The sequence below is a fragment of the Mastigoproctus giganteus genome, chromosome 7 (assembly GCF_048544385.1).
Source record: "Mastigoproctus giganteus isolate SK-2022 chromosome 7, ASM4854438v1, whole genome shotgun sequence".
NCBI lineage: Eukaryota > Metazoa > Arthropoda > Arachnida > Uropygi > Thelyphonidae > Mastigoproctus > Mastigoproctus giganteus.
In genome coordinates this window covers 78,109,403-78,125,844 of record NC_143581.1, presented here as the reverse complement: position 1 = coordinate 78,125,844, position 16,442 = coordinate 78,109,403, and the positions used below count along the sequence as shown (strand labels likewise).

Below are 16,442 nucleotides of genomic sequence, written 5' to 3'. Positions count from 1 at the left end.
CTACACAATCAACCATATATCACTTGAGTTCATCATTATGGATATGTTTCAAAGTGTGGTATTCCAGCCCATAGACTACTCTTTATGACCTTTACTTTATAGTTAGATGTTTTTAGCTGATCTAAGAGCTTTTTGTATTAACTTTGTTAATTTCATTTCTGAAATCTATTTGGAAAAAAGGGCTATTTCTTGAAATCAATAAAGTATTGTTCAAAGAGGAATTTAAAGGCATTTGTAGACTATGCTATTAAAACTGATTTCATATGTGACATAGGACTATACTATGAAAATTTAGTTCATGATGGACTTTTTAAGTATACCTACCTTTTTAAGATAGACTTTCATAAATTGATAAATTTATGAAAGTCTATCTTAAAGGAACCTTGTTACATTAAATTCAAGAAATTTGCATACTGATTTGGCTCATTTTCAATGGGGAACTTTAATCTTTCACCGATATTATTCAACTCATGGAAGAGTTCCTATGTGGTATCAGGTTTCTTATAAGAAAACATTTCACCCATACAGTAAACCCTCACTAATCTGGATTAATTGGGGGGGGGGGGGAAGAGGTGATCCAGATTAGTGAAGCAAAAACTTAAAGGAAAAAAAAAAAAAAAACTTTGAACATAAATAAATGGAAAATTTAATGATATAGGTAGTGCTGATGAAAATAAATAAAAAATCTATTTGATACCCTGCTTTTATCACTCCTCGCTTCAAATTTTAAAGGACATGCCTTTATAGATTGTTTTTGTTTTTTTAATATCTGACACAGTCTGTTGGCATCGAAATGAAAATAAGAAACAATTTAATATTAAATGTAATATTTATTAGAAATTTCAAACAAATCTTTAAAACTATCGCCTTTGCTAGCTAAAAAACTTATCCCAAAACTTACCAGATTCTTCAGAAATTTTTTTTTCCCAGGAACACCATTTTCAAGTTGTTCTATCACTTTGAGCTTGTTAATGATAGTTACAGTAACGTGTTTTCTTTTCATTCCACTTTTAAATTCATTAGAACCCATAATTATATAAAATATGTTAACTTATATGTACATATACACGAATAAAGAAGTAAGCAAAAGAAACAATATAAGCAATAACATCAATCTGACTCAGAATCAACAATGATACTAACAATGTATGTATGTTCTCTCTCTCTCTCTCTCTCTCTGAACAATCAGAGTTACTCATCTGCCTTGCTAAATCCCACGTGTCTTTCAAAGTATTATACTGTGAACAGAATTTTTAATATTTCGAACTGGATTAACTGTAACCAGATTAGCGAGGGTTTACTGTATTTTCAAAAGGTGGGAAAGATACCTCAAAATGTTTTGATTCTAAATCTTTGTTATACAGAATTCTGAAAAATGTGCACTTTTTTTACCAACAAGTGTATCAGGAACCAAAACACTTGTTGGTTTAAAAAAAAAAAAAAAAACTTCACAAGTGAAGTTTAGGATATTAATAAGCTTATTAGATTATTAATTTCTAATTTAGTTCTATTGGTTAACAAGGTATCCTGAATTTATCAGATTGTTGGTGGCCATTAATGCTTTCTTTGGATGTACATTTGTGTAACAATGATTTTATATAAAATTAGCATTAGCAAGGGCACATGATGCAAGAAAGCAAGATTATGCAATCAGCAAAACACACACACACCCTTCTCATTTCACCCATCCACTCGCTCCAAATGTTGTCTAGTTCTGCCTTGAATCTGTTTAAGCTATCAACTTCTACGACAGATGGAAGTTTGTTCCAGCAATCAACCACCCGCTGGCTAAAGGCAAACTTCCACAAATCTATCCTGCAACTGTCTTTCCTCAATTTGAATTAATGCCCTCTCAGGTGATTATTCTGAGCAAGAGTAAGAATCCCATCAGCTTTGAGCATGCTCAAACCATTCAAGGCTTTATACACCTCAATCAGATCACCTCGCAGGTGCCTAGTCTCCAGACACTGTAATTTGCAAAATTTAAGCCTTTCATCGTAAGAGCAACCCTTTGTTCCATTCACTAATCTTGTTGCCCTTCTCTATACTTGTTCCAACAGCTCTACATCCTTCTTAAAATGAGGCCTCCAGACTCAAGGTGTGGCCTGACCATTGCCTTATACAAGGGGATAATCACCTCAATATCACTGGTAGAAAAATTCCTGTATATCATTGACAAGACACCATGAGCTACTCTTGCAGACCATCTGCATTGTTCAGAAAACTTTATATCTGCTTGCACAATTACCCCAAGGTCCTTTTCACTCTCTACCACTGTCAATGTAGTACCACACAGTTGATATGTTACTCTGGGGTTACTGCTTCCCATATGCAGTACTTTACATACATTTGTCAATTTAAAACTTTAGTTGCTGCCGCTCAGCCCATCTGCTCAACTTTTCTAGATCCTGTTGCAGCAGCGTACTGTCTTTGGTGTCATTAACAACCCTGCCGACCTTCGTATCATCTGCAAACTTGGGCATTAAGCCTGACAAACCATCATCAATATCATTAATGAATACAGAAAACAACAATGGACCCAACACTGAGAGGACACCACTAATAACTTTAGTCCACGAAGAGCAGTGTTCATTGATTACCACTCTCTATCTTCTCCCACTCAACCATCCCTTTATCCATAGAAGCAATCTGCCTCCAATGCCACACTGATCCAATTTCTGCAGCAGTCTTCCACGTGCAGTAGTATCAAAAGCCTTTCTAAAATCCAAATATATGATATCAAAATTATTCTTTGCATCCAGTTGCTCTGTGACTACATCATAGTATCCAATTAAATTGGCCAGACAAGACTTCCCCTTAACAAACACATGCTGCGATGCTTCTTTAGCCAGTGCCTCCATTAATTTCCCTGGAACAGAAATTAACTAACAGGTCTGTAATTACCTATTCTCCCTTTGATCCTCCTTTGTGGATTGGGGTCACATTTGCACATCTCCAGTCCATGGGTACCTCCCCTGAGTTACAATGAAGCTCTCATAATTATGGCTAAGGGTTTGCTTACTTCCTTTGCTGCCTCCTTTAATAAACTGGATAGATTCCATCCATCCCAGGTGCCTTTCTTATGTTTATCTTTAACATAAGAAAGGAACCTGAATATAAAATGAATATAATTGTAAAGCATTGTGAGTTTTCCTATTTTGTAAATATACGAAAAAATTTCCTCCAGCTGTATGTAACTTATAATTGTGGTCGCAGTGGATTTCTATTATTATTTTATTACTTTCTTTTAATTTTTGTTTTTTAAACTTGATGCCTAAAATACGAAGCTTGGGTAAGTTACCAAAAATTATGATATGCTATAACTGAGTTAATCACAAACTGTGTCAAAGTTCTGTTAGAATACTATGGAATACTATGACAGTAGCTGATGACCTGTGCACTTTACTGTCAGCAGAGCTGTATATAATTAGGTCTCAGAAATTTGGAATTTCAGAAACCTGAAAAGGAGTAGACCCAATACTGTCAGATTTATGAAGTTCTGCTATACAAGATGTTTTTGGAAGGACAGGAAAAAAGAAATGGTACTCTTAAAATAATGGAATAGCTAAAGTTAAAATCCAAAGCAAATATTTAACCTAATTATATAGTTACGAGGGTAATCCTAAATGTAATTCCAAAAAATAGCCAATTTAAAAAGAAATAATTTTATAACATAATTTACATTAAAAATATTCATTGCAAATCATCTTTCATCTCTTAGTTCCCAAAGTTCAGGTAATTTTTGAATGCAATTTAACTGTCCATTGAAGTTAAACTGATACATTTCAATGTATGGTATTCCAGATTCATGGCTGCACACAATGCTTCTAAACATGGAAGCATTTGTCCATTCAATGGTTCCTTGAGCTTTGGAACAGATCGCAGTTGGAAGGACCCATATCAGGAATATGAATCCTTGCAAAAGGATGAATCCAACGTAAGGTCCGTGATATGAGACCCTGCATTGTCATGGAGTATGAACATAACAACTTCCAACTACTGTGGGCACTTCTGACAAATTTTTGGGTGCAAATTTCTGATGAAGAAATACAAATGGGCATCATTGCAGCTGATCATGTGCCACTTGGTGCATGATTTTTTTTTTTTTTTTTCTGTTTTATACTCCGGCACGACAACCAAGTCAGTAGAGTTTACAATAAATCGTCAATACAAATATTTATCGTATTTAGTAGTCACGGGCTCGAACCCTGGTCCACTCAAGGAACGCGTGCGATGCACTCTCGCTCCTGACCACTGGGCTACGTCAGCTGCAAGCAACATTTAGAGGGGCATTGCAAAGATAGATGCTTCCATTTAGCTTCAAAGTCTTGTGTTCATGCATAATCAATAAAAATTCTTTGCATTCTTGTTGGTAATGTGCAATTGTGTTGCAATTAACAAATATGTGACCCACTAGGTGATGCCCTTTCATTTTTGTAAGACCTCAGTTAAAATTCAGTGGACAGATGATTTCAGTATTCCAGATTTATTGCTATATCTTCAATGGTCATACATCTGTCTTCCTCCAAAATGGTGGTAATAATGACTGCCAATATGTTGTCTATAAATGTTCTCGATCTATCTGAGCAGTGCTGATCTTCAACACTGGTTTGACGAAAACTTTTGAGGCCAATGTGAAATCATACTCTGATCTACTATTGACTCGGCATGCGTTTCCTGCAACAATTAATAAATTTGTGTTGGCACCACACAGTTTCAATTTTGATAAAAGATCTTTGATCGAAACTTAATCTGATCTGAAGCAATATAATCATCCATTTTTTAAAACATCTACACAAACATTCAATGCAGGAACTCTGCTTCAAGCACATCAATGTTGAGGTTAAACTTCAAATTATTAATCTGATAAATGTCAGCTATGCAGGTGTATGGAGGGAGGAAAATAATTGTGCATTTGGTCATCTGAACTGTTCTTAACCTTTAAGTCAAAAACCTTCCCATCTTAACTGATTGTAATAGTTCTCACTTATTTGATATTCCACTCATTAATTTGCACATTCTCATTTCTGTTCTGGAATATCTACAAATATTGACTAAGAGTTTGAAAAAAAAATTAAACCACTCGAAAGTGAATGCATATTTGAAATTAATTTAAGAAAAACTATCAAAAATTTAACTTTCTTATTTCTTACATAAGAATGACATAATTCACTTACAAATTTTAACATATTCCAATCAAAAACATAGTCATATGTAAATCCCTGTCTATGAAACAAATTTCGAAGTAGTTGTCTCAAATATGAGTAATCAGGCTTTTCATCAAATCTCAGAGATCTGCAATAATTCAGATATCGTGCAAACTCCGCTGAAAAATAAGGAAATAAAAACATTAAAAAAAAAAAAGAGATTAGTTACAAAACTCATATTAGTTATAAACAACTGTCTCCCTTCACCAGTAATACATTGTTTCCTATGTGATATAACTTTCAAAATTCATATAGCATTTTATACAATAACTCATCATTAAATATTTAAATCATTCCTAGTTTCTAACTTAATATCAATTTTTTTCTTTTAATCACACCGCTATATAAACTTGCATAAATCACAGGTACAAAAGTGAGTTTTAATATCATCATGGTTACATGGTGAGGAGCTTTTCATATTATAATAAGCAATTTGAAAAATCAAAATAGTGGTTTCAAGATGGAGGCAGTGCCAATGCTTGTATTTCTGCCACATAAAATGGGGGGGGGGGGGGTAGACAATGGTTTGAATGTACCACACCAGGATAGAACTGTTTGTTACCTGCTGAAAGTGTTGTTTACACAGCCACTTAAGTTAGGTAGCTATTGTAAGCAGTACATCTACATGATGATTGAAATGAAGCTGGATCTAAAATAGCCTCTAGATTGGTGTGGCTTTGAATAAGAGGAATGGGGTCTCCTTACAAGATAGGCTGGATGATTGTTGGGTACTGTTTTAGTGAGAAGATCATGGTTTCTGATATCTGTGAATTGGTGCACAGGCCAAAATTCTTGAGGAAGGTCAACACTGATGAGAGGGATGCACTGAGTACTAGCAAGACTTGTTAGGGGAAATCATCGGCATATGCCAAGGTATCCAAGAGTCCTGAGTAACTAGTAATGCAATGAGTGTTGTAAGGAGGAGGCCAAATACTATAGTTCTTTGTGGAACTCAGCTCGAAATCACTTTGAAGAATTGGCTAGTGTAGAGATGAACTGTGCAATTATGGAATAGGGTAAATAGGAAAGCCAAAGTGTTGCCACCAATCTGGTAGTAGTTCTCAAGCAGCTCGAGTAGGGAAGGAATGTTTGCAGTGATAAATGTAGATTCAAAGTTGAAGTAAATGACTACCAGTTTTCTGTTTTCAAATGCTGCGAGATTAGAGGTGACCAAAAGGTTAGTTATTATTGATCAGTTCGGGAGTGCATAATGAATCTGGGGAGGCGGTGGTTATCTGGCAGTATCAGTCTAGTGAGGATAGGCAGCTATATTTTTTTCGAGCAACTTCAGCAGGATTGATGAGTTAGAGATTGGCCTGTGATGTGTCATGAGTGATGGAGTACAGTAATACCCCGACGTACGCGAACTCGGAGTTACGCGGTTCTTGATTTTTTCGTTTGGCAACACTGCCACCTACTATTTTCAAGGTCGTTTTTCATATGCTATCGATATACTGTGAGATGGTGGAGAGTGAGAGCGAAAGATGAACAAAATTCAGCTTTGCTGCCGCATGAGCTGCACACATATAGAAGAATTTGCATTCCAACTGTCATATTTATATGTGTGCGTTCGAATTCGTGCTCAACTTTTGTCGGAAATTACATCGTTTTCACGAATAAAAAAGCTTTCCACGCTTTAAGGTTTCCAAAGACCGATAGACAGTGATGGTCGGCGGGAATGCAGCTGGCAACTGCAAGTTAAAACCTCTCTTAATTTATCGCTCTGAAAACCCAAGAGTTTTAAAAAATATATCTAAAATTAGCTTACAAGTGATTTGGAAGTCAAATCAAAAAGCTTGGAAAAATTTTGGAAACAATTCAATGTTTTAGATGTCGTAAGAATCATTGAAGAATCTTGGGATGAAATTCACAAAAACACATTGAATGGTGTCTGGAAGAAACTTCGTCCATTTTTTTTCAAAAACGAGACGAAAACACACCAGAAACTGATCGTGTCGTTCATATGATAGAAGTTGTTAATCTTGCCATGCAATTAGATTTGGAAGTCAATGGTGGTGATGATGTCAACGAGCTGTTGGATTCACATAGTGAGGAGCTGACAATGAATGAGCTCATAGAGATGCGTGAGCAAAACGTCACTGAATTATCCGACACTTGAGACCCAGTTCCACCAGAAAAGCACATGACAGCTGCAAGCTTGACAGAAGGTCTCGGCTCAATTGAAAAGGGCTTAAAAATTTTAGAAAACATAGACTCCATGAAGAACGCGTTATAACTACAAAGCAAGGAATAAAAAATTATTAGCTTCTACAAAGAAATTCTGCATGAAAAAAAGAAGGCGCTGTGTCGTCAGACAAATTTGTTAGATTTTATGAAGCCATCGACATCGAAATAACTTTTTTACTCATTTATTTTTTTAATACATAATTTGTATTAATATGTATAAATAACTGCAATTTTATTAAATATTTTACTTTTAAACTTGTGTTTTTGTTAGTCCTTGGTCCCAATTAAACAAAATTTATATGTATTTATATGCAAAGTTGTACCCCGACTTACGCGAATTCGACTTAAGCGATTTTGGTCTGACCCACCTATTGCGTAACTTCAGGGTATTACTGTATGTACTTTAGGAACTAGTCTAACAAAGTATTCCTTCCACTAGTGTGAGAAGCAGTGAACAGCACTAAAATAAATATGTACCATAAAATAAGATATAAAGACTTGGGCGTTTTAACAAACTATGGAATTTTATGAGATCAGACTGTTGCAGTGGCTGGAATTGAGTTTATTGCAGTGATCACTTGTTCTTCTGATAGTGTTATAGTGATCAGTGAATTTGGATATTATCAAATGGATGGGTTCAAGATAGGTTCAAATCCCATCTTTACATGAGGAATTTATGTGGGCTATCGGTTTTTTCAAAATATCTCTGAGTTAAGCAGTCTTGGTGAGGGTTAGACGGTTCTTCTCCCAGAAGCTTAGGTTTTTTATCAAGCAAACTGACCACAGACAATACACAATTTACATGATATACTGATGACTTGTAGTCTTAGTGCTTAATATATAGATAACAATGTGAATAGGCAATGAAAGAAAGACAAGAAACTCCAAACAGTAGATCAATAAAAGGAGCATCAAAGAAAAGGTGTTGATTTTACATCAAAAGTGATGGTGCAGGAAAATTGGCATGTGAAGGATGCTTGGACATTAGAAAATATATCACAGTATTGTTTTATTAGTATTATATATATGTTTTATTTATAAAACATTGTTTTATTAGTGAGGAGAGATTATCCACTGATCAGCCTGCTGTTCAAAAATTTACAGATTTAAAGTCATTCATCAACAGAGAAAAACTGACTGGAGAATTACTGTACAAAATGGATGGATAAAGCAGGTCTAGGTTATAAGATGTTTCCAACAAAAGCAATGACTAAAAAGGAAAGTAACAAATTCATAAATTGCTGCTTTTTTGTTGTTAGTAAATCAACTAATCTTGCAGCTTTTGAAAATATAAATTATTCATCTTTATATGTTCATTCACAATAATCAGCATGGCTAGACTCTGTGTCATTCAAAGAATGTCTTTTTCAAAAATTTGTACCTTCTTATAAACAAACACGTGAAGGAAATAAACTTTCTGAAAAGCTCTTCTCTTTCTAGATAATGTTCCTTCATATTCCAATTGTGAGAAACTCAAATAAAATGACAAAACCATATTTTTACAATAAAATGTAACATTTTTGATCCATTTTATGGCTCAAGCATGTTACACTTTGATGGTAGACATTCTAGACCTCCTTGAACTTATGGATCATGGGCTGTAGAATGCCTAAAGAGACAAACCATAGATGAAAGTTTTTGAATTCAATTTTGGAAAAAATGAAGACATGAATACAGGTCTTATAGAATTATTTAAAGTTGTCAACATCAAAGATGTGATTACTAGCGTGAAACAAAATTCCAAGTTCAATATTTACTAAATCTTGGAGGGAAACTTTGTCCCTTTGTTGACAATGCAAATTAAATTCATAAACTACAAGAATTTAACGAAGAATACAGTTTATTAATTGATTTCAGGAAAAGTGAAGGTTCTGATGATTTACAGCAAAAAAGACATAAAACAATGTTTTCTAACAGATCGTCAATTTGTTGGAACATAAGAAAATGAAATTATGAATGATGCAGAAACAGATCTAAATAGGCAAAAAAGGCTGACTCATATCTAGAGCCAAAATATTTCTTGTGCATCAGTCAAAAACATCCTAGAAACAGCTTTACATTATACAGGACAAAAACAAAAGCCTGATTGAATGGTCAATGATATGTTTATAAAAAAAAATGGAGGGACTTTCTGCAAAATGTCACATTTCCCCATCTGAACAGATGAAAATAAACTGATCTTGTGTAAATGAATATACATATAGCCAAGCAATTGAGCAAAGGGAATATAAGTACATGTGCTTGAATGACTGTGGTCGAACTTGCAAGACAATTAAAAATGGCAATTTTTTTATTTATTTATTATATATATTTTTTTGTATTCTCTTTAACCTTGTGAACTCTTCTGACCTTATATGGTTGTCCCAGAATATAAAATGAAACTTTATTTTATTTTTTATGTATATGTTTATATATACATAAAAATGTTTTATGTATGCATGCTTTTTTTTTTAATGATTTCACACTTTAACTGACTTTTTTCAATTAATTATGTTGTTGTTATTTGTTATTTGGTTTTTAGGAGCATTAGCAACTAAGGCCATATTGCTCCGGGATATGCGGTGGTCATTCCCTGACCTTTCCGCATCCTCCGTATTTGGTGGTGACGGGGTCGAATCCCGGCCTAATCAAGAAGTGTGTGCTATGCATTGCTGCTCCTTCCCACCTGGCTACAGAGGCGCCTCAATTAATTATCCATCAGCTCCAAGTCACATCAGATAAGAGGGCATCTACCATAATTGTGCAGTCCAATAATGAATTTTTTAGAACAGCAGAGATGGTCTGCTTTCAGTATGACAACAGTATATGCAGTTGTCAATATGGAAATTTTGTTAATAGAAGTGGTTATTATCCTGTTGTATAATGCAGTGGTTAGGCTGTAACTTGAGTACCACATACAGTTCTGGAAGCCTTATCATAGGAAAAATTTGGATCTGTTAAAAAGGGTGATGTGCAGAAGAACATCAAGATTCTTCAGGGACAAAAAAGGTACCAAGAACAACTTCAGTTCTGTAAATTGAGGCATCTGGAAACTAGGTACCCTGAAGAGGCCTGATTAAAGTGTTTAAGATTTTAATCAATCCATTGATTGAATAAACAAAATACTGATGGCATCCTTACTCTCTCCAGGACAACATACGTGAAGGGTCATAAATTTAAACCAAAGAAGATATGTGTGAAAATTTGCTTTCGGAGAGAGAGAGTAACTGATTGTTGGAATAAATTTTCATTTGATGTCATGGAAGTGGATACTTCTGAATAAATTTAAGAAAGGAGTAACAAATTGGCAGAGGAGGATATATACAGATAAGTCCCCCCCCCAAATGCTGTATAAGCTTGCTTCCTTGCATCGTTTGTCGGCACTAATACAAACAATCGTGCCATCTGTTATAAAGTTTGAGCACAATTACTTATAAACACAGCTAATTGATAGCAGCACTTGCTGGGAGATATGTAATATATCTTGAATTTTTATTTTAAACTAGCTTGAAAATTCTGTACACATCAAAGCATTTAGGTTACACTCCTCAGTTTTTGAAAGTAATGTCCCTTAAACGGAGACTACCATTGCAAATACAATCCTTGTATTCTCGCATTTTCTAAGAATGACAATAGGTGCATGTATACTTGATGTACACCAATGCTAGGAGTATAATAAATAAATCTGATGAATTTGAAGTGCTAGTCAAGACATCAAAGGCAGATATTGTTAGGATATCGGAGATGTGGTGCCACACAGATATAAGGAATGCAGAATTGGAATTTGAGGAGTACAATGTGTACAGAAAGGATAGACAGGATAGGAAGGGAGGAGTTGTTATGCTGTTAATTAAAAAACACATAAAATCAAAGGAAATGTATCCAGGGACAAAAAAGGTACTTTTACCAAGAAGATATAGATGGACAGTGCAATGTTGAGTCAGTTTGGTGTGACATAAGCATTGGGAAAGCAAAAATGAGAGTAGGTGTGTTATAGGTCTAATGATTCCAATGAGTACAACAAACAATTGTACAGAGTCATAGAATAGGCCAGTAAATCAGATTGTATCATAATGGGGGATTTTAACTAAACAGATATTGACTGAAACTTGTGGAATGGTCACTCGCACACTGGCAAAGACTTTTGTGGATTTATTGGATGATTGTTTTCTGCAACAGCATGTTCGAGAGTAATATGCTTTATTTGGTTATCAGCAGCGATTATTCGTGCATTAAGAATTTGCAGATAAAGGAACCACTAGGTGGCAGTGATCACAGTGGGATTTATTTAAAGATATAATTATCAACAGTGGTAAAGGGAAGGTTTTCCTTTCCTAATGGTGACTACCTTGGGCTAGGACAGTTTTTAAATTCTGTACAGTGGGACCAACTGATGATGTTACCAACAGCAAATTCTAATTAGGAAGCATTCAAGGAATTAATTGTGAAAGCCACTAGGCTTTTCATACCAACTAAGAAATACTATTTTGGGTTTAGAGCTAAATGATTGTCTGATGAACTAATGAGCTTCATGGCAGAGAAGAAAAATTCATGGGATACATATAAATTATAAGGCATATAAATTATCAGGTAGATATAAGTTAGTCTGTAATCAAGTACAAAGGAGATTAGGCAAGCGAAGGCAGATTACGAGATATCTTTGGCAAAGGATGCTAGGAAAACAGCAAGGACTTCTTTACTTATATAAACTCTAGAAGGAAAGAAATGAATCAGATTGATCTACTTGGTATCTATGGTTCAACTGCTGATGATCTTGCTCAGATAGCTGACAAACTGAATGAGTATTTTGCAAGTACATTTGCACATGAGGAATTCTTTGGGGAAGTGAAGGACAGAAGGTTATTAACCTCTAACAGGGAGCTTAATGATTTTGGAATAACAGAGAGCAAGGTGGAGGAGAAACTCTTGAAGTTAAACATAAGAAACGCACGTGGGGTGGATGGGATGTATCCAGTTATATTAAAGGTGGTGGCAAAGGAAGTAAGCAAACCCTTAGCCATAATAATGAGAGCATCCTTGGACTCAGGGGAAATCTCCATGGACTGGAGATGTGCAAATGTACCCCCAATTCACAAAGGGGGATCAAAAGGTGACACGAGTAATTACAGACTTGTTAGTGTAACTTCTGTTCCGTGGAAAATAATGGAGTCACTGGTTAAAGAAGTATTGCAAGATCATCTAGAGAAGACTGTAGTAATAATTCTGACACAGCATGGATTTGTTAAGAGAAATTCTTGTCTGACAAATATGATTGGATACTATGATGATGTTTCAAAGGAACTGGATGCAAAAAATCATTTTGATATCACATACTTGAATCACTTATAAGTTTATCAAGTGGAAATCTGCTGTACACCAATGGAAACAGTGAAAGAAGTGAAGGTGGAGTTGGGTTTCTGGTCCATAAAGATTTTAAAAACAACATTTTGGAATTCAAAAGTACATCACCAAGGGTGTCAAGGCTAATATTCAAGATTTCTAAGAGGTAAAAGCTAAAGATTATAATGATTTATGCACCAACATCGAGCCATGATGATGAAGAGGTTGAAGAAATGTACACCGAAATTGAGAGTCTTCTAAATGAGCAGAAAACCCACTACACTATTATTATGGGGGACTTCAATGCTAAGGTTGGTAAAAGGCAAAACAGCGCAGAAAGAGGAACTATAGGAAACTTTGGAATTGGTGAAAGAAATAAAAGAGGTGAAAGACTTGTGGAATTTGCAGAATCTCAAGGACTGTCAGTAATGAACACTTTTTTCAAGAAAAGGGTGAACAGAAAGAAGACATGGAAGAGTCCAAATGGATTAACAACTAATGAAATCGACTTCATCCTCACTAACAGAAGATATATTGTGAATGATGTTACCATCCTGAATAAGGTAAATATTGGAAGTGATCACAGAATGGTAAGATGTACACTTGATATAGATGTAGGAAAGGAAAAAAACTGACTCGAATAAATAATACAAAGGTCTTTGAGATAACAGAGGAGGAGAAAAAGCAGTATGTACTGGAACTTAAGAACAAGTTTGAGCTTCTGCAGACTGCTCAGGACAAAGATATCGACGAGGAATATTACGACTTTCTGAAAGTGATAAAGCCCAAGAAACCTATAGGGAAACAGAAATCCAAAGAAGAAAAAATTAGTCAAGAAACACTTGTCATGATGAACCAAAGACGACAAATGAAGAGCAAGAAAAACACTGACAGGGAGAAAATTGAGTATACTGAGTTATGCAAAGCCATTAGAAAGAGACTCAGAGAGGACATAAGAAGATTTAACACAAGAAAAGTAGAACAAGCATTAAGGGAAAACAAAGGATTTAAATCAGCAGCCATGAGCAGTAATACAGAAAGTCAAATGATACTGAAACTGGAGAATAGTGATGGTATACTTATAAACTGCAGAGAAGGCATAATTCAAATAGCAGAAGACTACTATAGAGAATTATACAAGGAGCGAGGGAATGACACCAGCAGTGGGGAAGATGGATTGCAAAGTAGCAACACATACAACATACCCGATATTCTTCCTGATGAGGTAGAACATGCATTGAAGAAAATTAAGAATCGGAAAGCCCCAGGGGAAGATGAAGTTACTGTAGAGTTGTTAAAATTGGGAGGAAGAGACATAATACAAACTCTGAAAAGGCTCTTCACAAAGTGCATTAAAAACGGTGTGACGCCTAAGCAGTGGAATAATGCAATCATAGTTTTGCTGCATAAGAAAGGATATAAATCAGAAATTGGAAATTATAGACCAATTAGCTTGTTATCCCACATCTACAAGTTGTTCACAAGGGTCATTACTAACAGATTAGAAAGAATACTTGAAGAGAATCAACCGAAAGAGCAAGCTGGCTTTAGGACAGGATTCTCAACTATGGATCACCTTCACGTAATATCACAGCTAATGGAGAAAGCAAATGAATATAAAACACCATTATGCCTGGCATTTGTGGATTATGAAAAGGCATTTGACTCCATACAGCATAAGGCAATTTTTCGGGCACTATAAAGACAAGGCATAGACACCCCACATATGATTTTGAAGAAAATATATGAGAGTGCTACCTCCTTTATTAGACAAGTCAAAGACAGTAGCAAATTTAAAATCGAGAAAGGAGTTCGACAAGGAGACACAATATCTCCGAAGCTGTTTACTGCTGCCCTTGAGGAAGCTTTCAGAAGATTAGACTGGTCGCAGAAAGGAGTCAATGTGAACGGAGAGTACCTAAACCATTTACGATTTGCAGATGACATTGTGATTATAAGCCACGATCCCAAAGAATTAGAGGAAAATCTTAATCAGTTATGCACAGTTAGCAAGGATTTTGGACTAAAGATGAATATGGCTAAAACAAAAGTAATGATGAACAAGTATGCCATGGAAAGGAAAATAATGATTGAAGCAGCAGTAATTGAAAAGGTGGAGTCATATACTTATCTGGGACAAGTTATTAGCTGTAATAATGATAAATGGCTGGAAGTCAAGAGAAGAATAAATTTTGGATGGATAGCATTCAGGAAATATAGTCACATACTGAAGAGCAATATCCCAGTTTGTCTGAAACGTAAAATAATGAATCAATGTATACTCCCCACCATGACTTATGGAAGTGAAACACCAAAAGAATGGAAGAAAAGCTAAGAACTACACAGCGAAGAATGGAACGAATTATATTGGGAATCAGACTGTTAGATAAGAAGAGAAACACATGGATTAGGCAGCAAACTCAAGTAAAGGACATTCTTATCAAAACTAAAGAAATAAAATGGTCTTGGGCAGGACACATAGCTTGAAGACATGATGACAGATGGACTAAGAAAATAACAGAATGGTACCCAAGAGGAGCTAGAAGAAAACCTTGAAGACAAAGGCGGAGATGGATAGATGAAATTCATGAGTTTTTGGGGTAGTAAATGGATGGCCAGTGCTCAAAACAGAAGGGACTGGAAAGTTGCTGGAGAGGCCTTCATCCTGCAGTGGATTGAAAATGGCTGATGATGATGATGACTTGAATTTCAGGAAAGCTTTTGATACTTTTGTGCATGGAAGACTATTGTACAGATTAGAGCAGTATGGTATTAAAGGCAATTTGCTACAATGGAGAAAAGGGTGGTTGAGTGGGAGATGACAGAGAGTGGTAATCTATGGAAGCTCTGTTCGTGGACTAATATTATTAGTAGAGTTCCCAGGGTTTGGTGTGGGGCCTGCTGTTTTGTATATTTATCAATGATATCGATGAAGGTATATTAGGCTTAATGTCCAAGTATGCAGATGATATTATGGCTGGCATGGTTGTTGCTATGTAAGTGGATACTTCTGAATAAATTTAAGGAAGGAGTAAGAAATTGGCAGAGTAGGATATATACAGATAAGTCCCCCCTCCCCCAAATGCTGTATAAGCTTGCTTCCTTGCATCGTTTGTCGGTACTGATACTAACAATCGTGCCATCTGTTATAAAGTTTGAGCACAATTACTTATAAACACAGCTAATTGATAGCAGCACTTACTGGGAGATATGTAATATATATCTCCCAGTAAGGATCTAAAAAAGTTGGGCAAATGGGCTGAGAAGTGGCAACTGAAGTTCAACATAAGACCTGGGAGTAACTGTGCATTCAGATATGAAGTTGTCTGAGCAATGCAGACAGGCTACCAGAGAAGGTCAATGGGAATTGTCAATGATATACAGGAATTTTGCTAGTAGGGAAAAGGAGGTGATTATCCTTTTGTATAAGGCAATGGTCAGGCCACACATTGAATACTGCATATAGGTCTCATTTTAGGTAGGATGCAGAGTTGCTTGAGTGAGTACAGAGAAGGGCAAAAAGATTGGCAAGGGGAATGATGCTTCTAATTACCAAGAAAGGCTGAAGTCCTGAAAATTGCAACAACTGGAGACTAGGCACCTGCAAGGTGATCTGATGGAGGGATATAAAGTCTTGAATGGGTTTGAGCATGCTCAATTCTGATGAGATTCTTCCACTTGCTCAGATTAAGAACCTGAGGGGGCATAAATTCAAATTGAGGAAAGACA

At 35.6% G+C, this 16,442-nt stretch overlaps 1 protein-coding gene across 5 annotated transcripts in view; it reads right to left on the bottom strand.

Moving 5' to 3' along the window:
* LOC150083012 (casein kinase I-like) overlaps positions 1–16,442 on the bottom strand; it is a 415,276-nt gene that overhangs the window by 200,371 nt on the left and 198,463 nt on the right. For all 5 annotated transcript variants that reach the window (XM_090376979.1, XM_090376980.1, XM_090376977.1 and 2 more), the window contains one exon: positions 5,178–5,326. In XM_090376979.1, coding sequence (XP_090233105.1) covers positions 5,178–5,326 — 149 coding nt within the window. The remainder of the gene's footprint in view (positions 1–5,177; positions 5,327–16,442) is intronic.